This window comes from Excalfactoria chinensis, chromosome 6, assembly GCF_039878825.1.
Source record: "Excalfactoria chinensis isolate bCotChi1 chromosome 6, bCotChi1.hap2, whole genome shotgun sequence".
Taxonomy (NCBI): domain Eukaryota; kingdom Metazoa; phylum Chordata; class Aves; order Galliformes; family Phasianidae; genus Excalfactoria; species Excalfactoria chinensis.
The window spans coordinates 622,025-645,057 of NC_092830.1; the positions used below are offsets into that span (position 1 = coordinate 622,025).

At 42.5% G+C, this 23,033-nt stretch overlaps 1 protein-coding gene across 11 annotated transcripts in view; it reads right to left on the reverse strand.

Annotated features, from left to right (window-relative positions):
• The window catches only part of PCDH15 (protocadherin related 15), a 597,589-nt gene that overhangs the window by 42,851 nt on the left and 531,705 nt on the right, over positions 1-23,033 (reverse strand). For all 11 annotated transcript variants that reach the window (XR_011904016.1, XM_072339847.1, XM_072339849.1 and 8 more), the window contains 3 exons: positions 18,978-19,087; positions 18,416-18,556; positions 11,670-11,797 (listed from right to left, as the gene is read on the reverse strand). Coding sequence is in view for 10 of the 11 variants with exons in the window: in XM_072339847.1 (XP_072195948.1) it covers positions 11,670-11,797; positions 18,416-18,556; positions 18,978-19,087 (379 nt within the window). In the remaining variant the exon portion in view is untranslated. The remainder of the gene's footprint in view (positions 1-11,669; positions 11,798-18,415; positions 18,557-18,977; positions 19,088-23,033) is intronic.

A 23,033-nucleotide genomic window follows, 5' to 3' on the forward strand; every position in this document is an offset into this window, starting at 1 on the left:
CCTACTTTATCTCTATTTCTTGGCTAGTTTTCAGGGGTTGCCAGTGAAGATGCAAGTCCCTACAGCACGGTGTACTGCTTTCAGGACACAGCTGATCCAAAGGGGTACCACTGGCCCAGGTGCCAAAAGCTGTCTGCACTTTCCAGTCTGGCTGCTCTCAGATGCCACAGAACAGACAGAGTTAACACATAGATAAGCTATTTTACCAGGCCTCTTTTAGTTGAATGCAATGAGCACACCAGCGTGGCACAGAACTGCCCAATGCAAGGACTCCCACAGTGGCAGTGACCTTTACAACCATCACGCATTTAAGGGTAAGATCACAAAGTCTCTGACTGTAGCGGTGAGGGAACCTGAATACACACAAATAATACTTGGTGCAGAATTCCTCATGCGTGCTGCCCAAGAGACAAAAACCATCCTCAGAAATATCTTCATGGGGACACAGAGCAGCCAACCTTTTAAAACAACCACCTCTTTGCTTCCCAGAGGTGCCCTGCAGGGTGGGCACTGTGCCCTTCCAACGACAAGCCAATTGTGGTGCTAAAATGATTGTATTAGATTGCTGCAGTTGAGCAATGAGCCGAGAGCTTCTTTTTTTTTTTTTTTTTCATAATAGCCAATTCTACCTCAATAGAAGGACATGATTTCTAATTGTTTGTTTCAGTAACAACAGAAATCAATTTCACCTTCAATATTTCCCACTCGTGCTACCAAGGACAAACAAATCTGGACCTAAATTAAGGTATCAGTATGACAGGCACGGACACTAAGTCAGTCGTTCTTTCTGAACAAAGGTCATGACACTGATGCAATTGCTTGGAAGAAACACCGCTGAGTGCAGTGAATGAAACCTCCTACAATACAGACATTTCCAACCTTTAAGCTTGCGGCGGTTTGAATCCTGCAGCTCAGCCCCCCCAAGACTGGCAGAAAGGCTGCAGGTTCGTCTTCAGAAGTTAAGAGAACTTAGCAGTACTCCTAGAGAAACAGCCTCAGCATCATTAAAATCCTGCCTATTTCCAACGCAGAAGCCATCTACATGCAGATGAGCAAAGCAGGTGCAGAACTGCCTGAGGAACTTGGAAAAACCATCAGATTCCAATTTCGAATATTCTAACTTTGCTATTTTCATCTCTCCCTTTATTTATTTATTTATTCTTTAAGCCACTTTTTCTACTTAGACCAAACCTAACGATGACTCTGAGTGCTGCTCAGCTGTGCGGGACCACCAGAGAGAGCTTGTGAGCTGCTGACATCCACATACCAACCCCCTTTAATACGGAGTAAGGATGTTTGCTATTCTTGTAATTTGTCCTGAAGGTAAATATTTTTGACACTTCATTAGGAAGAGATATACGATGCCTCAAGAGTTGCGTTATGACTGTCAAAGAAGAGAAAGAGCAATACTTAATCTTAATATCATAGCAGTATATCTTCCTTCTGTTATGTGCAGGAAATACAGATGTCTCCCAAATTCTGCTGCGGTTGAGAACTGATAAATATGTATCATCTCAGGAGTCACCATGCCAAACCCTGTGCTCCTGCAGCTGAGCACAAGCATGCTTGCAGCAATGGAGCTTGGCCAGTGTCACCCTGTGCTGCCTCCAGCCTTTGTCTTCCTCTCCACAGAGGTGAAGGAGCAGCTGTGAGGCTGCTCTCAGCTCCCCCACAAAAGCACGTTATGCAGCCAGGTATCAGCTGGAATACACTGCCCTGGAACCTACTGCTGAGAGTATTCAGCTCAAGGTCAGTGGCAGTTCTACTCTGTCATTCCACTGGTTACAACACCAATGGGATGATGGGCACAGCCGATGTGCTTCTGACAAAAAAAAGTGCTTTTATACATCAAATTCTGGTCTGTTGCCTTAAAACAGAGAGGGATCAGAAAGGCACTCGGTTTTGGTTGTTCTTCACCTTGAAAGAAGTGACAAGGACAAGTGCTTTTAGTTCAAGTGTGGAAACTTGCAGGGCTTGGTATTGGTGGCAGATGGATGGCCGGACTAGATGATCTTAGAGGTCTTTTTCAAGCTTAATGAGTGTACGACTCTATGACTTGGATATAACCGCCAAAAACAAGTCAGTCTGTGTGTCCGGAAGGCAAGAGATGAAAATACATGAGCTGAAAACTCTAAGTGAGAAGTGCTGTGGGAAGAGGGCTGCTAAGAAGGAGAAATCTGAGGAGGGTAGGCTGGGAGATGCAAGAACCTGGATTTCCGAGGATCCCTGTAGCAAAGTCAGGCTGAGGCCCACAAGTTTCAGAGAGTGAGAGGCAGGTAACTCTGAGAATGGGCACAATGGCAAAGAAATAAGAGAAAAGAGAGAAACACTAATAGTTATGACAAAATTGCTCGCTTAACAGTCTTGAAATCACAAAACAAAAATGCCTCAGAACCAGCACAATAGCAGATGTGGCTTCCGAACCGAAAATATTAAACAATCTGTGAATTCCTACCAGCAAAAGTTGTCTTGCTCTGAAAGCTATTTTGAATGCCAGCAGCTGACTGGAAACAGTTGAATTTGCCATCTGCTCAGTAGTTCTAAACCGGAAAGGAAAAAACACAACAGCCCAGGCCTATTCATTTCACATGCCCTGTTAGCACCCTCAGGCTTCTTCTAATATTTCAATTTAAAAAGTCATGAGGGGTGTTTATTTATCAACATTCCCTAGGCTTGGTCAATCTCATGACAATTGAGGATCAGCACATCCTCTTCTCTCCTTTGGAAACAGCATGGCACTACAGAGCAAATTCTTCCCTGTAGCCCATCTAAAACAGCTTGGATATTCCAGCATACTTTACAGTCCAATATGGACCCCAAAAAATTAAAAGCAATCTAAATAGACTGATCTGTACAACCTGGCTACTACACAAAGTCAATGCAAGTGCTGACTGAGTGAACACCAAGACTTTTTCAGATGGAACGAACCCTGCCAACACGAGTGCTTTCACAGTAAAACGTTTGGTAAGCCAACATATTATCTAGAGACGTGTTCTTTGCAGGAAATTACCTGTGCGATTTAAGTTACTGTAATATTATCCTAATCAGGGGAGGCAGATCTCTGCCAGAGGCCAGATGTTACAGCAGATGTGCATGTGCTGCTGTGCCTGCAAACGTGCTTCAAAGTAGATTCTTACTCCTACCAATTATCTTCTCTCCGTTCGGATTATTCTGATTCATAATCGCATTTTAACTAATAAAAGAATGCAACTAGCAATGGCTGCACTGTTTGTGATACAGGTCAGAATGCCATTGGCCCTTTTGGCCCACTGGGCACACTGCTGGCTCATGTTCAGCCAAGCATTGACCAGTACCCCCAGATCTGTTTCCCCTTCAGAATCTTCCTGCCACCCTGCCCCAAGCCTGTAGTGTTGTCTGGGATTATTGTGGCCAAAGTGCAGAACCTGGCACTTAATCTTGTTGAATTTCATCCCACTGGCCTCAGCCCAGAGACCCCACCTCTGTCATCAAAGGAAAAAGGAAACACCAAAAAAGAAGTTATGAACAGCAAGAGAAAATAACTGGAGTTCCAATATGGATAAATGTGTCTGGGCAACAAAGTAAGCCCAGGGCTCTCTCTATGTGCAACAACACATTCATTTATCAATTGCTTTGATACAAATTATATGCAATGGTTAAAACTTGCTTTCAAAGAATATGGCTAAATTTCTGTTGCCCTGTGCACCAACTGGGACAAAATAAATGCAACTTAATATAGCTTTTCTGCTGCATGTTCTGAAATATTCTCACAAGGAAACGAGCTATGTCATCCGGCCTTAATCAAGGAGGGGTGCACAAACAGAATAGGTTTGATGTGAAAATATGAGACAGTCAGCATAAAAGCAAGGTTCCTTCTGGATATAACTGCATTTCAGACTTCACCAGCTCCTGTCAGCATCACACCTCTCTGCTGGCTTTGTATGGGAGCCATTTCTGTAAAACTCACGTCAGCTGCTTCCAGACACTTTGATTCACTGGCATTTATTTTGGCAAGCTTCCTTTTCTGCAAGCACCGTGGGTACAAAAATACCCCATAAACTCAGGATATAACTTAGGAGAAACAAAAACAACAGCCCTCTCTGACTTTATCAGATTGATGATCTCTGATACGTGCTCACTGAAACGTACTTCAAGAAACAGAACTAGAGAGATTAATCCTGTAAGACAAAAAGCTTAAAAAGGAAATGCTAACGACACATCATTAGGGTGAAAAGCAAACTCCTGCTAGTGATTTCCCTGAAGATTGTATGGGTTTTAGTTTTATTTTCTTAAAGCAGATTGGAAACATGGTGTTTGTGGCTAAAGGCAGTCTGTCCGGTACTCATTCAGAGGAGAAAGTTAGATGAAAACACCAGTAGCAAAGCAGGAGCAGCCTGGAACCTCTCAGGCTTAAAACACAAGGAAGGCAACAGTCAGTAGGCATTTTTTTGAGCAAACCAGAATTAGGCCATTCACGTGGGAATCTTGTTTTTAGGATTATCTGGAGATGCCACGGGCCAGGTCACGAGATCCTCCAGAAATTCACAGAGTGTCACGGTAGAGGATCAAAGGTTTTTTGCTTCAAGCCCTTGGTCTCACGTCAGAACATGAACCACGACTCCAGATCTCACCCACATGTACAGCATCCTTGTCAGGCTCTAGGGAAAAGGAGGAGGCTAGCAAAGGCAGCTGCGTGAAGCTGCCTGAACACTTGAGAGGCAACAATCAGCCACAGCTATCATTACAAGAGAAATGGTATTTAACACAGTACCACATTTCCTGCTGAGCTATTAGCAATAAAAACAAGGTCTTTAAGATGCAACGAGTCTTGCTTAGAAAGTGCCATTTGAACATATTCTTTCTTTTTTCTTAGAGACAGCAGCACTCATCAGCTTTCAGAAGACACTGACATTAAAAACAAATCATATTCACATAGAGTAATTGGAGTACTATGGCGGATCACTAAGCAAATTCATTCTACCTAGAAGTGACTTTCTGATGCTCTTTTTTTCTGAGATCAAGCTTCCTCTTTAAACTATCTATATAATCTTTCTGAAAATCTAGAGCAAGACAAGACATTATCCTACTCTAAAAGGATTTTATTGTCGAATGAATATATTAAAGGAAGTGATTACTGCTGGCAGCAAAACTGCTGCACCTTACAAAGCTGGGAGAAACAATCCATACCATTTGCTTTAGTCACATATGTAACTGTTCTCATGATGAGAGAAGTGTTTATCCGATGCTTTATTGGCCTATTTGTCTCTAAATTCAATTTGTGTGTAACATCACGCACTCTGTATTTGTTCTCATCTCCCCTTATGCTTGTTCTTTTCCCGGTGCGAGTGTGGCCTATCCCAGCTTTTTTCTTACTCCCAGAGTTACCTGCTGGGTTCTGTGTGGCCTCAGCAGTGCCCAGACTGGGCAGCTTAATACAGTATCTTTCAGGAGGGAAAGAACTGTGCTTTGATGGGAAAGGAGAAATTTTGCATAAACCACGGGACAGGGAATGATTGAACGACGTACTAATGTTCAGCAGCGGCATGTTTACAAAAAAAATTAGCATACAGTGATTTAACATAAATAGCCGAATTAAAAATGAATGGCTACTGTAATTGTTATGGATTCCTAAAGAGGAATTAATGGCATTTTTAAGATTCGACTGCTGTAGGCTTTGCGCAGGGTAATAAAGCTGGTCGCCGTAGTTTCATATAAATTGCACTCCTCAAAAATGAGCCAGTGACACTGTACAAAGACTGAAAGGTTAGCTGGGAATCATTTGTTAAACGCCCATACAAGGCAGTACAGCAGAGTGACAGCAAGACACTGAGGCCCAACACAAAGCCTAAGCAGAAACTGCTCTGCACACACCCCTGGTTTCGTCTGAAAAATGAAGGTACATGGGTGGGAAGAACACTGGGGGCACTTCCCTACATTCCCTAGCCTGGACAACTGCTAGAAGAGGCTGCTGCAGGTCTTGCTGGGGTGGGCATCACCTGGAGGTAAGGACTGGAACACCAAGACAGCTGTTAATCCTGCCTTGAACCTCCTTAATAGCTGTAGTGGCAACGAACTACAATTCCATACTTTCTAGGTAATTTCTCTCTGCTCATCTTTTTTATCTTTTACCTTGTATTTGAAAAAGAAGGAAAATTATCCTAGCTTAAGATGGCACTAAGCCACTGTTGGCAAGTGCTTGCCACTGCGATGGTTATGCGTAACTAATTCAATTACAGTACTGGCAAACAGAAGCAGGAATACCCTGTAAATCACATCTAGCTGCAGGAGCCATCTCAATATCTAATCAGCCTCTTCAGTTCCTGCTATTAACCAGTGCCTCTGCTGATTCCAGGGCAGTTCCACCATGCAGCAACCAATTGAAACCAACCTGCTCCAACTGCTTGGCAGGCAGGAGCTGCTGGCTGACAGCAATGTGTCACAGAAGCTCTCTAATGGCTTTAAGAGCTGCTTACCTGGCAAGCTGTTTCAGCTCTGTCAGGCTGAGCTCGCTACCAGTGCAACCCTGTTAGTGTGACCTGCCCTCTTGCCCTCTGATGCTCAGCTCAACATTGCACACTTCATGAAGCCAGAACCGAAAACACCCAAACTGCCAGCAGCCTCCCTTACTGCCCACATAATCGTGACCTGAAGACAAGGTTAGCACCTAAAAGGGCCTACAGGAAAGTCAGGGAGGGACTTTTTACAAGGGTAGGTAGCAAGAGAAATGGTTTTAAACTGTAAGAGGGTAGATTTAGACTAGATGTTAGGAAGAAATGCTTTACTGTAAGGGTGGTGAGACACTGCAACAGGTTACCCAGAGAAGTCGTGGATGCCCCCTCCCTGGAAGCATTCAAGACCAGGCTGGATGGGGCTGTGAGCAACCTGGGCTAGAGAGAGGTGTCCCGGCCATACACTCAACAGTTACATGTTATTTCAGTAGCAATTTCTGAAAGCCCAGCTTCAGTCAGGAAACAAAATTTCACATTTGACCCATCAGTTGGTTTTTCCAAATATTCTGGAATAGCTTTGAAATTAAGGAAAATCTGTCTTCTTGACGTGACATCAACTATTCACAGTATTTTCTACAGGGAGAAAAGACAGCAATAGGCTTCAAAACCAGCAGCCTTTCTGCTGCTCATTCTCAGGTACAAATATTTAACACAAATCTACAGTAGAAGTGGAAGGAAGAAATATCTTGCAGGGATCAAAACGCCTTCCTACCTGATGGACATAATGCATTCTTGTTTGTCACGGTCTCTTCTCAGAGCTTGAGATCAGCTTTTAAACAACAACAAGAGGGTTGGTTGTAGAATAACAATACTTCACATTCTTTCGTTACATTCCATAACATTCATTAACTGCACCTATTTTCCTGTGCACCTATCTCAGCAGTAACTGATACAACTGCTGTTTCTTGTCTTCTTTTTGTAAAAAAAGAAAAGAAATCCATTGTGTCGATTGCTACATTTGTGATGAAAATAGGTGTGTGTTGCTTTCTTTTGGACAAAATAAGTGCTTGTTTCCATTCTCACTGCATCCTGCTGAAGCACAATGCGATATTCTCTGGGGAAGACGCATCCCTTTTTGTCATTCAAGGAAGACCTCAGATTGACACTGATGTTACTGACCCAGGTGAGAATATCTACCATATGGTTAAAGCCATAAGGGGAAAAGAATCTGAGTGTTCATTACTCCCAGCACTTGGAGGAGAGGAGTTAGAAAACTAAGGAAGACATGCGGCTTTAAGGCCAGAGATCACCCCTTCTGATCGCCTACCAACCCAAAGATGCTTCCGCACTAAGGTAATGGGCTGAAACTCCAGCATAGGAAGTTCCGCACGAATGTGCGCAAGAACTTCTTTACGGTGAGGGTGACGGAGCACTGGAACAGGCTGCCCAGGGAGGTGGTGGAGTCTCCTTCTCTGGAGATATTCAAGACCCGCCTGGACGCCTACCTGTGCGACGTGGTGTAGGGAGCCTGCTTTGGCAGGGGGGTTGGACTCCATGATCTCTAGAGGTCCCTTCCAACCCCTATAATTCTGTGATTCTGTGATTCTGTAACATCACAGAATCATTAAGGTTGGAAAAGAAAACTAAGACCATCATGCTACTAAAGCACGGACCTCAGTGCCACATCTACATGTTTCTCAAACACCTCGAGGGATGGTGACTCCATCACCTCCATAGGCTCCCAGTTATCACCACTCTTCTGGAGAAGAAAACTGTGTTACATGAAAGCAATCACACAGAGTGCCAAATGGCTGCCAGCCCTCACTCACTTACACTGGGTCACATCAGTTCCCTCAAGAGAAGACCTTTGCCATTTCTTACCACTTGATACAAGAAGCTAAATCTAGGTGTTTGGGCATTGGGAATTAAACTATTCTTTCCATGACCTTCACAGCACATAAAAGTTGAACAGTTAAGGAAACAACGATAAGAAATATGCCACAGTTAACATGAATTGCATACTTTTCCTATGTGATAGAAGAAGATGGATTCATAGCTCAGCCTCTGATCAAGAGTTATTTTTCCTTCCCACTCTCTCACAATAGGATTGGGCTGTACTCCTTTCTCTTTTAATATACCCCTCTGCCTTACAGGCTCTGATTTATTCCCTCCCTTGTACAATTTTTCAAGCATCCCACCTGAGTGAGAGAGCCAAACCTTGACAAGTGCCTTTACAGGCTGGCAGCACAACAGCAGTCCTGGTAAAAACAATGCTCTGACCTGCGTCAGTCCCATCCACAGAAGCAGGAACTCACTTGGGTTATTCAGAGCATGGCGATTCACACAAAGGGCTTACAAAATCGGGGCTGCTAGACAGCGATAAGTAGGAGCTGGCATCAAACACATCAACGCATCTGATCACGAGGAAAAGGACCACATCCCTGGGCAGCCCATTCCTACTCCCAACCACTCTTTTGGAGATGCAGTATTTCCTAGGAGCCTTAGTTTCCCGTTTAGAATGGAAATTTGAGTAGTTTCTACTGTACTTTACTGATTTTCTTAAAATTTCAACTTGGAAAACTACTCGTTTAGTTCTATTCACCTGAACTCGAGAACAGACATTCATTTAATTAATACTGCTTAGCATTCTAATTGGAATGGGCATTGTATTTAAATAATAGAGCAATTACTTTTTAATTTAGAGGACAGAAAGTAAGCCAGCTAGCACTGACACTTGTGCCAGAACACTAAATTACAACGTAGTTCTCTCCTACAAGCACTTCTTAACTGTTTCTAGTTTTACTTCATTAAAACATACAGTTGTCTTTGCTGCCATCCACTAGAAACAACCTTTGTCTTACAATGCATTCTATTCTGCCTATAAGCAAAGTCAGGAAGACTTCTGTCATAAATTTTAACCAGAGCAGGTTAAAGATGTAAAGCATTAAATTCTCTCCTGTGTCCTTTTCTGTTCTCTGACCACCTTTCCCAAGTTACATGTTTCAGACAGGCAAAAGCAGATTTCCCTTTGTGCCTGAATATCCCTTACCCACACGCCTGCTCTGTTTCATGCAATTCTTACCTTGTTTGCTGGTAAGCCGGAATATGAGTAAAGAGCTAGGAACAACAACAGGTAAGATTCTGTTCTCATTTTGTATGATAAACTCGCACTGCTTTTAAGTTTGTTCCTTGCACTTCATTTTTTCATCCACAAAATGATCCTTTATATAACTAACTTTGCTATTCAGCGTTCTTTGTCTACTCCACTATTTTTGTGCAGAACTGTATCTTCAGTGATTCTGAAATTCATATATTTGATGTGGTTTTCTGTTTCATACAGTTGAATACACCAGAGTTTCCGATTAAGGTTTGTGGCCAGTAGCAACAACTAGCAAAATGTCTGGGGAAAAGAAAAAGATACTAACAGGAATATTATCCCTATATGAACGCAGATCACCCTAACTGCAATTCTACCTCAACTCCTTCAGTTTGGGCATCTGCACTTCCCTTGTCATTGAATCACACAGATATCTGGCTATTCGTTTCATACAGGCCAGAAATCTGGTGGACCTTGAAAGTTCAATGCTGAAGATGGAAGAAAAGAAATTTATGCATACAGTTTTTCCAAGTCTTTTTCCTGAATGCATTATTTCCGTACACATACAGTGCTGTCTTTCTACTCGCTTTCTAATTTCTTTATTGACAGGAAAATAACTACTCAAATAAACAAAGGCGCTGCATATGCTAGATGACATCGTTGGCTTTGTTTATGACATCTGAATTGAATCTTCACAGTCAATGAAGCAGTAGCATAGAAACATGCCTTCTCAACACTCCTTCTGAGGTAATCGCTCAGTTACCAGTACATGTCCTCAATCTCCTCTCACAAACTCTTTCCTCACATCTTCCCAATCATTTAATAGTGCCACACTTGTTTTTTTCAACCACTCAACATCATCCTAGGTCCACTGTGAGAGAAGCTGCACCTGCCTGGATTTGTCATGGCATCTACCCAATTTGGTCCACCAAATGACTCACGGGATGGGAACAGGTCTTTCCAACAGGCAACATCTCCAGCTGCCCACTGAGCAGCAGCATTCTTGCTGCCCCTACCTACTACACTCTCAAGTGCTATTTTTGCCCACAGAAGAAGATGGGAAGATGGCCATAGGGCAGATTTATACACCATAAAGATTCCTTTCCAAGTGAATTTCAGTATAAGTTCCCAGCTTGCTTGGGTTGCTGTATGCATTTTTAGGAAAGACTAACATGGAAATCCTGGAGCCTAAAATGGCCACGAAAAGAATTTATGTAAAATAACAAAAAAAAACCTCCCCAAATCCCTCTGAATTATGTCACAACATTCTATCCAGTAATCAACATTTAACCATATCCCACTTCTCTGCTGCCCCTGGGTTGGCTTTGCAGAGGACTGCCACGGAACAAGTAAAGCAGTGGACGAGTCTAACAAGCTCCGATATTCTGTTCCATTCCCAAGTGCTCTGAGAACACTTTGAGGTCAACATAAAAATCTGAGTGGGTCATATATCTGTGTCCTTTCATGCATAAGCTAGAATCAGCAACTTGAAAGATACCCCACTAACAAAGTGAAAAAGACGCAGGAGGCCTGCTGAGGTAACAAAACAAAGGCAAAGGAAACAAGCTGAGCTGAGAAGTCCCAGCAACCCAAGCTGCCTCCAGCACTAAAGACTGCACCACAAAGCATTTTTAAGAGAAAAAAAAGATACACAGCTTTTATTCTTTTCTGCCAGAGGCTAATTACATTCCAGATCTTTCTATCCTTGAATTTTCTTATTTCATCCTTTGCCTTTTAGCGACAAATAATCCATTTTACCCTGAAATTGTGTCAGAGTGCACAAACCTGGAAGTGCTTCCCTAGTTTTCCAACACAAAAGAATCATCTGAAGATTAACATATATAAACTGATAACTAGAAATCTTCAACTGATGACCGTGCAGATCCAGCATGCACCTACAAATCAGCCAAGCGTCAATGACTGCTGGAATACAGCACACGTATGTCATACACAGATGGAGACCATCATACTTGCACCTATCATCAAGCACCAACTTTACAAAAGTAATTATCCATTTGCATTCGCCATACTTGTTAATAAAAATGAATTGTAAGGAAATTAGTGGCTTCAGCTCAAGTAGGCTTAGATGGACACGAGTACTGTTCTACTGCAAGTGAGTGTTAATATAACAACTGCAGACTTACCTTAACTTTAAGCACAGAAGAAAACATTTTAGCATCTTCAGACACTCCTCCAATGTACATTTTTTTGGTAAAGTCAGGTGCATGATCATTTTCATCCTTCACTTCAATAAACACTTTGGCTGTATTACCTAAAACCAGGAAGGAAAAGCACAGCTAGACCATTAGGCAGTCGATCTTTATCACCTATCGGAGCTACATGTTTACAGCCCAAATGGATCTTGTGAAAAACGACACTGTAGAAATAAACACTTAAGAAATGATAACACATCTGGTGTTCAAAACGTGAGCTTGAAGGAGGTCAAGGAGTTTTATGCTTTTATCCCCCACTTTTGCAATTTTTTCTTACAGAAAATGAACGCACACCTACGTCTTGCTACTACGGCTGTAGGAATCTGCATGTAGGAAGAAGGCTGCCATGGCTTCCTTCAGAATAAAGGGGAGGAACAGAAGAAAAGACCCATAACTACTTTTTCAAATGAACAGAAAAGCAGAAGACAGACCAGTATACTTCAATAACACATATCTGGTCACAATGAATTCTCAGAAGCATTATAAAGAGGTAACAAACATGCAACGTATACCAATAACAAGATATGAAGAAAAGCTTGCCTTTTTCCCTTCAAGCGCAGCTTGGTTAATATATTTTAATTCATACTAACTTCCATACAGTTACTTAATGAGGGGTTCTGCAGCACTGTCTGTAAACCCCAGAGGACCAACATGATACTGAACACAGCAAGCCAATACAGCTCCATCTACACCTGTCTACGCAAGAGGCTCAAAACATCTTCAAGAAAAGAAATACATCTGTTACACAGTAATAATAAACACGTCTTTCTTCTGGTAAGGAAAAATGGTCCAGCAAGAACTATGAACTGGCTGCAAAGGAAGGTTCGACTGCGCAGCTACCGGTATCAAGATTTATTTGCCTCTTTCAGAACCGTGTGATCCAGGAAGAATGCTGGAAATGATGGCAGCCAGTTCATTAAAACCACATTTTCAAGCGATAAATCGACTCATTTCAGAGTTGATTTTCCCAGCCTCTACAGTGCCAGTGTAATTTAGATGCTACACAGGTGCCATGTTGATTGGCGTTACTTTCCAAAAGCAGGCTCATTTAGAAAGAGCTTAGTGCCTCTCCAGTTGGGAGAAAGCTTATTATACCCGGCCCACATCTCAGACTGCCCACATCATCCAAAACCAAAAGGTGAGGGGTCCTGCCGATGGAAAACAAATATGGAGCTCATAACATCAACAGGAATTTGAGAAAACCCTTTAAAAATGTCATCTGTTGTATCAGCATGTAAAGAAGAAAAAAGAAAGGATGAAAAGAAATAAAGGGAAATGGCATTTCCTCAGAGGAGTAATGATTTTTGTGCTTGCCACATTGATCTGCACAAAAGGTTAAACTACTTGTAGGTGCTTTTACACCAAGCCATGAGGAAAAATGACTTCACATGAAGCTCTCTTCTTTAAACTCACAAAAATAATCCACCAGCCAACAAAAAGATTAAAGTATCTGAATATGCATAATGTTGACACGGTGATCTACCTGTAACCACATTCAGTTTCCTTGTTTTAAAACAACACATCCATAGCATTTATTATTGGTGAAGAAAAACGCCTGTCCAAGAGCTGTTTTAAGACTGTATGAGAATCTGGTCTCAGTTGAAAACTGCAGCCCCATAGAGAAGAAGGCAACTTCAGCAGGATCACAGCACTGCACACTAACCTTGCCCTGCTGACAGTTCCATCAATGGCCGACACTAGTTTTTACCGTAAGAAAGTGCCCAACTGCATCCAATCTGGTGCTGCTAGGAGCATTTGCTAACCCACACTAGCTCTCCATAATGCTCATCAAATATCTTCTGTATAGGGCCCACAAGTAGCATCATTTGAAGCCTGTTTTGGTGAGGAGGCTGAGCCTTGTGCAAAGTTTGCTTTGCAATCTGCAATTTGTTTAATTTGCTAGTAGTTCTCTGAGCTGCCAAAACGCTGATTTGTTCAGCAATGGTTGAACACTTTGAAAATGAGAACATTATTGCACAAAGCACAAAGCAAATGAAACACTCTGCATATTTCCAGACTGACATTAGTATCAGTGGTGCTGAATTAAACATACACGCTCTATATTACAGCTGCTTACATAGAATCATAGAACCCTTAGAGCTGGAAGAGCTGACTTTCAAAGGTCATCTAGTCCAACTCCCCTGCAATGAACAGGAACATCTACCCCTGCATCAAGTTGCCCAGCCTAGAAAAAGCCCACGTTAGATTCCCTGAACAGAAATAGAGCCACGCCTGTGAAGGCAGTGTCAGAGCCTCTGCGATGGCTGCTCCATCCTGTAGGACATCCCTGCAGACCTAAAGGTCAGACAGCCCACGAGGGACATTTCTGCACCATCCTTGCACCTCTTGCAAGGTCTGCTGTGTCTCATCCATCTCTTCTCTTCTGTACCGCACTGTGAGAACTGCGGGGTGCAAAGGATATGGAATTGCAGCTGCTTGTCAGACATTCCCAGCTTCTAAGCACCTAACATACTGCAGTCTTTCCCCAGGCCAGAAGATGAGGCCCTTGGATTCTTTCAGCTTACAGAGAGTAAAAGCATTCAGAAAAGCTGCTCTGAAGGGAGCCTGATGAACCTCTTCAAGAGATAAAGCTCGTGTATCTAGAATGGTTAACTTCAGAAGCAAAAACAACTGCATCTCTAGGAACCTGTAACATGTACCTGCTGTTCTTCCTCTCTCTACAAACTGGAGCCAATTAGATCAGCAAGAGCACAGGCAGAAATGAAAAAGGGGATGCAGGAGAGACTATATATATGACACCATGAGCTTCCAAATGAAGACGGAGGAGAAAAGATCAGGGATGCAGGGCAGAGCTCCGCCACATGTACAAGTTCATGCCATGAGAAATCTCCCTTCCCCCTCCCACTGGGAGAATACTGCTTACTGGAGAGGCAGTCCTGGAGGCAACATGAACTTGAAAAGGCAAACTGTGCAGAATAGCAACCTGAAGACAACAACGCTGCCTTCTGGTCTCCTCAACAGCCGACTGAGCCAGAAGCTCAGGTGACTTTTCCTGAAGACAAGCATTTCAGACAGAGCTCTGCCAGCTGCTACCACCTTTCCCTAGTGGGCCTAATTGCTGAACAACCTGTTTGGCATCCACGTCCATTTGCAGACAGACACCGAAGTACCTGGCTGAGCAGCCACAGAGGGCAGGTAAAGCTGTGCCCAGATGGCAGCGGTAACTCAAGGTAAGAGAGCAAATGATGTAAATGCATACCTGGGGAATTAAAGGTGCTTTTCTCAGATGCTGGAAACTGGAAACACCAGAAAATGTGAGGCTGCTGCCTCTGTTCTGTGCTCTCAGGGATTTGAGAGGCCCTTTTGTCTATGGCATTCAAAAGCAAACACATTCTGACTCTGCTGTATGGCTCTTCTTCCATATCAAAGTGTGAAGACCTGCTATCTCCCATCACGGTTCACATGTTGTGTTTGGCACAGGGACCAGATGCTCACAAACACTTTGATTCTTAAAACTGGGATCGCGATTATTTTGGTGATAAAACCCCTTTTCTATCTTTATACATCTCCACTGCTCTTTGCTCTTTCTCAGTGTGTTTGGGCAGCACTTCCTCTTCTCACCACTCTTCCTTCCCCTCTCTCCTCCCATCCCTTCCTCCTCACCAGCAGTTGTCCTCAGCACTTTTCCTCTGGGTATCAAACTTCAGGACAGTGAAGTGCTGATGAAAACTCCCCAGAGGCCAACTGTTCAAGTGAGAAAAGATACGATGCTTCATCTGTTCTTAGTCAATAAGTATTTCTTGTTCAGTGAATAGTTAACTGTACTGATCTCAAATATGGAGGTTGGAAATGATGAATTCATGATTACTTGGGGTCACCGAGGGTTCAGCATCACCAGATGCCGACTCCTCCGGCCAGAATTCCAACTTTCTAATTTCACTGTCATCAGAAGAGCTGACATTTCATCCGTTCAAATGAAATATAAAAGCAGTGTAATTTGCCATTACGAAGTTTCAGTGAAAGTTACTCATTTAAGAAGCCCAATTTTGCTCAATCTGAGAGCGTGGTTTTGCATAATTGAATATCATCAAAAAGAAAATGGAAAGACTACTACAAATGCGGGTATCAAACCAACGGGTCGAGGAGTCTCCATTACAAAGACCTAGGTAATTTAGTTACCCAGATACTTGTAAAGTGTTTTGAGAATACATAATCTATCAAATTCTTTAGCAATCTATTCATCAGACTGTAGACTGAAAATGTAATATACTCTGTTGTGGATATCCCAATCTGTACAGCAAATGCGTGTCTGTTTCAACTGAATAAGATGTAAGCACTGGCCATTGCCAGGTATCCCTGAATAAAATAACTTGGCCACCATCTTCCTTGAGCTGCTGCATAGGAGGAAGCACCGATCCCATGCAGCCTGTGAATGGGAGGAGAGACACAGCAGTACTGCACTGTTTGGAAATGCAGCTTTCCCAGACCTCCCCCATCAGAAAGTGATGAGGTCAGCTGATGCTGGCTCACTCTCTCCCTCTCCTGATATGTAATCAGTGGTGGATGCAACAGCACACAGGATCTTCTGTTGCTGTTAATGTGATTCAACTTCTGATCACAGAATAATCCCAATGTACTGTGCCACAAACGCACGTGTACAATCTCTGTTATGGAAGAAGATATATCTATCAAAATATGCTTTCACTTTTCAAAACTCTGGTGTTTGCACAGGGAGTTGTGACAAGCCTGACAAAGGTATTTTAACTGAAGAGCCTCCTATGATGTGTCAGGTCATACTATATTATCACAGTTTTATAGCACATTCTCAAATATTGGGGTGTTATCATCACAGAGTGGCCTGGGTTGAAAAGGCCCGCAATGTTCATCCAGTTCCAACCCCCTGCTACGTGCAGGGTCACCAACCAGCAGCCCAGGCTGTCCAGAGCCACATCCAGCCTGGCCTTGAATGCCTGCAGGGATGGGGCATCCACAGCCTCCTTGGGCAACCTGTTCCAGTGCGTCACCACCCTCTGGGGGAACAACTTCCTCCTAAGATCCAACCGAATACTCCCCTGAATTATAATCTCTAATTTGTACACTATACTTTTGCAGATGGGCAACAAACCAGCAGAGAAGTAAACTGGAGGCGGGTTTCCTAATATTTATGGCTATTCATTAGAACAACGATTAGAAGACTAATTACAGAACAGGACAGCAGAATCAGCTAAGTACGGCCCTTCCTCTGCAACTCAGCAGCTATTAATTCCACGGATCACAACCCATGAGGTGGGAAAGACCATTGGCCATGGGACAGCGTGGTCACCTTTGACAGCAGTGGGTGGCAGTTGGGCTCCCATTCCTGGCAAAGAAGAGCTGACACAGCTACAGACTGGAAGAGAGTGCTCACCTTGTGCCTGAAGCGTAACTCGCCTGGTGCTCCCTGCTCTCCAGGGCAGGCAGAAAGGTGACTGCCCAATGTCAGCCACCCCTGGAGAGTCCTCAGCTCACGTGAGGGGAAATGTAATGAGCTGGTACAGCAGACAGCAGCACAAATCACTTGAAAGTCAAAATGACTTGAAAGACTTACAGTCAGTTCCCAGTGAAATGGGAACGCAGTTATTCTCATAGCCTTTAAATAATGTTCAATCTATCACCACCTTAGAGGAGTTTCTCTATTTGACATTCCCATGCCCTGGGTTTACTGCCATCGAGACCATGATGGTTCTTAGCTAGAGATCATAAAATACAGCAAAAAAGCAAGAGAAATATTGCGTATGTTAAAGGCTTGTAATGTGGAAATACTTGTTTGTTGTTGTTTTTTTTTCTTGTACAAGCTAATAATGCTTTTGTAATTAGAGCTCCAACGTGGCTTAAATAGGAAGGTGTAAAAGATGGAGTACTAAGTGAGACATGTTCAAAGTCAGTTTGCCCGGGCCTTTTCTTTAAAGGAAGCACAAGAAAATCTCCAAGAGCGCTTTCGAAGTCATTGAAACAAGAAAATAATTAAAAGGGGAAAAAAAAATCTCTCACTTGGAAAGAGCCAAAATAAACCAGTCAACAGAACTCCTTTGTGCCTGGAAGCTCTGCAAAGAAACGTCCTGCCACAGACCATCCTGTTCTCCAATTTGCTCTCAGATGGGGTTGCGATAAGCTTCCCAAATACCCCCCAAGAGATGCTTAGGACATTTTGTTCTTCCCGTCACCCCTGCTGCCTAACCATCCCATATTCCCCTCTGTAGATTGCTCACGTTTGCTGCCTTCCGTCACTCTCCTGTGCCTTGTGCTCAGTCTGTTCAGAATTTACACATCCCCACACACACAAGTCCTCAGCCCAACAGGGAGGAACAGTTTGCACTTGGGCTGCATAATTTATTTATGAAAAACTGTCACGTTCTATCATGGAAAACTCTAATTACACTGAAAATGTTTGATCTGTGTCATCAGCTCGCTGTCTGTATACAAATACGAGCCCTACGTGGGTCAGTGAGATCTCTGTCTAATGCAGATGTGCTTTGGGAGCATCTAACCCAAGAGTCATCACGTAGGGAACAAGAACAGAGGTCCACAAATGCACACTGTGCCTTTCACAAGCCAACATCACCGCTCAGTTTCTGAGAACACAACAGCAGCGAGAGTGCAGCGAACGGTATTATAAAAAACTAAGGATACAGACATATACACATAAGATATTCAATAACAAGGATTTTTAAGCTTACTTTTGGATGGCACACGCAGGTTGGATCGTACCACTTGCAGTGAGTCTGCCTGAACTCGAAGTTCATAACTCGTCACTCTTTCATAATCCAGAGGCTTTTTAACAGAGATCACGCCTGTTCTGTTATTAATAGCAAACATATCTGAAAGCCAGCAAAAGAACAGAAGTTGTGTTAACGACAAAACGTTTCTATTTTGTGATGTCTCTGTTTGGACACCACCTCCAGGCAGCGTGCTAGAGCTAAGGTATGCAGTGTTCCCAAGTGGAGGAGACACACATTGGACATAGAGATGATTTTACATTGTTAATAAAGGCATAGTGTAAGGGTACTAAACTTCCCAACAGAGAAGTATATAAAGTAACTTCACTGCTTTTTAAGAAGCCAAGTCTACTCCTTCACCTGTTTTTGGCAGGATAGGCTTGGTAACAGCAGCAGAAACAGTCCCTCCTGCTTGTACTGATGTGGGAACTCACTACAGCAGCCTTTCTGCTAATCACTGCTTCATGAAAACTTCTGATGCCCGGCTCAGCACTCTCACTTGGACTGAATTACTAGTACTTACCCTCTTCATTTCCTGACACGATTGAATATACAATAGTTTGGTTCAGGGCAGCTGCCATCACCACAGTGACCACAGTTCCTTTTGGTGCACTTTCACTCACTGGGGGGGGTCTGCAGAAACAAACAGAAGTACTTTGTGTTATGCTCCCATTGCCTGAACAGCAGAATACTGACAAACTCACTGCTCAGTTGGCAATTTCAACCATCCATTACGCTGCCAAAGAAGGATGATCTGCATTAAGGAAGGTTTAACCCCTGCCTTCTGCAAATGCAAAAAACCTAAGTGTGGACCAACTGACATGGGTGAGAGTATAAAGATGTAACAGCATTTTAATACGAGAAATGAAACCCAGGAGATAACGAGCCAGAAATAACAGAAACATTAGAACCATCACACCCTGATAAACCGCAAGTAAAACCTCAGTCTGTAACAGCCCGTTCATTACACTCACCTCCACTGAGAAAACTGTGATCTACCAGGAACATATGCAGGAAAATCACTACGTGAGGAACCCTCTTTAAAAGCTGAGCAGTGAGCACTGAAAAGCCACCTTCATGGGAACTTCCACTCTTCAAAAAGAGCTGGAAGTTGCTCTAATCACTCATTTCCCACCATAAAAGCCAAGATGCTTTCAGAAACTTAACTGCAATCCAAGCATACAGACGTGTCTTTTAATTGTTTCGTAAACTGGATTTGATTCACGGAGCACTGAGGTGTGAAAAAAGACGGTGCTACTGACATTTATCTCATCTTTTCATACCCTCCAGACACCGCAAACTGACGAACTCATGTTGTACAAAAATAACGAGCATCCTCCCAAAACACACCTAAGTTACTTCTCTGCCTCTCCTGTTGTTCAAATGTTATGTCTCCTTGGAACATACGATGACTAACACTGAGATGCTGTTTCCTCCAGGAAACCACAATTACTTCCACATAAATGAAGAGTTTGTTTGTGATAATGAATTCTCACACGGCAGAAGTATTTCTGGTTTTAATTCTTCTCCAAAATCCTGGACATACTCCTATAGCTCCACTAATTTCAGAGTATATTTTAAGCAATCCTTCTTTCAACCTCCTCTGCATGTTGCTGGAACAACACCGTACCTCTCCCATTCCAAAAGCAAAAGTTGGGTTCCCAGTTTGCAATCCGAACTGTTCAATCAAACCTAAACTTCACCTTCACACAACAAGAGACCAGTCTGTCCTTCATTATAGACTCTTCCTTTGGGATGGACTTACCACAGGTCTCATTTCTACACTCAACTGCTCCTGCCCCAGATTTCACTATCCATAAAGAAAATGCCAAGGACAAACCATACCCATGACCCAAGGGGCTATGATGTGCTCTTTCTTCCCTTGTGACATCTTCCATCACTTTGTTTCCTTCATTTGTTAGTGGAGAGGGCCTAGGTCCTCTTTAATTCAATCACTGCATCTTATTCAAAATGCTGGGATACCAATTCTTCTGAAATGACTTCCAATGCACAAATAAGGGGGAAAAACATACTTACAGGCTGAGCCATGCTGTACCACAATACTGGCCCTCTGACTCCTGTGCAAAAGGTTATGGTATACATCTTTTACTCATTTACACACAGAGCAGATCACCCTGGCTCCCATTCCTCTGTCTCAAATGCACAGTCAGCAGTAGAGTTCATTACTGGTGCCTGACTTATTAAGCTATCCACCTAATGTCGTATAATGTATTGTTTTTTCTTTTTCTTCTAAGGAACTTAATTTGAAGAAAACCCCCATGACTATGTATGTACAAAACCCACAATTCATCTGAAGCACACTTTCAGTATATTCTTTTAATAGAAATGACCCTGTAGCTTCCCCTCTGACACAGCTGAATTCTAATGAATTGACAAATCAATATTTATTAGGAAACAGTTTTTGTGCTTACAATGAGAGGCCATGGGTGGAGTAGACAGAAAACTGCCATGGTAATTGTATTGATTTCATTTCCCTGATTAGCTAAGGTGACTAAGTTCAAAGGGAGCAATGCATCAGTGGAATTAAAACATACAGACAGCTCTTAACATCTTGCTGAATTGTAGCGACGTGAACCAGAGAAAGACAAAGGTATTCAACTGATAATATATGGTTCTTTATCCTGCACAACAAGCTCTAATAAGCTTTCTTAGGGGATAAACTCATCATCTGGTATTTCTTCTGTAACCGTTTCAGCTACATGCAAGTTGGATGACATCCATTTTAGTGCTTTAACAGAAATAATAAATACCATCTTGCTAGTATGCAGGATGGGATGGCTCCAACTGAGGTGCAGTGGAAACCCTCTGGAGTCCCTGGCCTTAGCATGATGACACCCCACTGCCCAAGCCATACCCAATGAGCCGCAGTAGGAGAAGAGGGCATGAAGGTAGCAAACCATACAACAGAGTAGCCTCAAGGTTTGTGCCATACTAAACTAAGGTTGGATCTGGAAAGAATAAAGCACCTTCAAACTGGTCAAAACTCGATGCTTAATAATAAGGCTTCTTTCCTACACTCTCCATTTAGTTATCCCGAACAAATTTAATGACTGCTTGTATTTACATCCTCTTTTTAAGGCCTCTACTGTATTGTTTGCTGCTTATGTGTCATAAATCGTCCCCCTCAAAATCCAACAAAAACAACACACAAAAAAACTCAAAATGGCACGTAATATAGCAAAAACAAGATTGGTTATAAAGGAAGACATAGAAAAAGTAAGAAAAACGCACAGGAGTTGTAAAAAGGCAACATCTTCTAATTTGCTACATCTCAATTACCTGGATCAGAAGAGGAAATGGAGACAGAACACGTACTAAATACACTGGTAAGGTATATTTTTTTAGACCCCGAAGTGATATTCAAACTTTTCCTCATTTTCCCTTTGCTGAAGAAGTCAGACACTCATTCATTTTTCAATTTGTCTGCTGGCCAATGTGCTTTAAATGCACCATGAAATTCTTCTATCTCCAAAAGCACGAACATGAGATTTAATCAAAAATTAAATTTAAAACCAGCAAACCCAATAATAAATTGGAAAATTGGTTTAGTACTGAAGTTTAATAGCATGATGCGTACACACACTGTATTGGATGCATCTGTGGGTTTCATTTTAGTTCACGGAGGCCCACAAGCATAGCTCAGAAGGCATTATTAACTTTAGTTTTGTAATCACATTACTAAAATTCTTAGCTCAAGTTGATTAAAATGTCATTTTGACCTCTCCTTGTAAAATAATCTCAATATCTTCTCTAATATTACCATTTCTGGGAATGTATTGGCCTTAGCTCCTTTTAACACTCAATGATATTCCACCTGAAGCTTTCTGGACAAAATGTTTCTGAACACTGCACCTGCTCCTGCACAGCCCTTCCTCAATTACTCCTCATGGGATGCAATTTCATTTAGCTTTTTGTCTGTCTGATGTTTTTCATTAAAGAGAAATTATGTAAATCATTAAGAAAAATATACGTATTTGTATGGAGAAAGGTCAAGTGTAGACAGAGCAATAAACGTTCTAAAACGAGGTGAGCTAGAAGTGAAGTTAAATGAAAACTGAGATAGCTGAGAACAAACCTACAACAGAAATGCTTGACATATGCCTCACTGTGCAGCTGAGTTTTAAACAAATGTCTTTTAAAAAAGAGTTTAACTGGTGTAGCACTGGTGATAATCATAGGAACAAGCAAGCAAGAAGTAATGGCACCTCCTCTTGTGTTGTTTCGTCAACATTTAGGCTACCTTGGCATTCTCTTTGTCCAGTTTGTGCAGCTCTAACAATCTGAAGGGTTTGACAGAGACTGTGAGTCGTCTCCTCTGGAAAAAGCATTTTTTGTTCTTAGTTAGATGCGTACTCCAAGCAGTGCTTGTTCAAAGCGTGCTGAGAAGGATCACGCGTTCCTCACCATACTTAATAACATCCTCACTTTCTGCCTCAGTCCTCAAATGGGTTCAAGACATTGTGACCTTTTCATGGCATTCACATCCGAAACTGATGACAAGGGACTTTGGACATTGCTGAAGTGAGCCCCTGTCATAACCTATTATCTTTTAAACCGA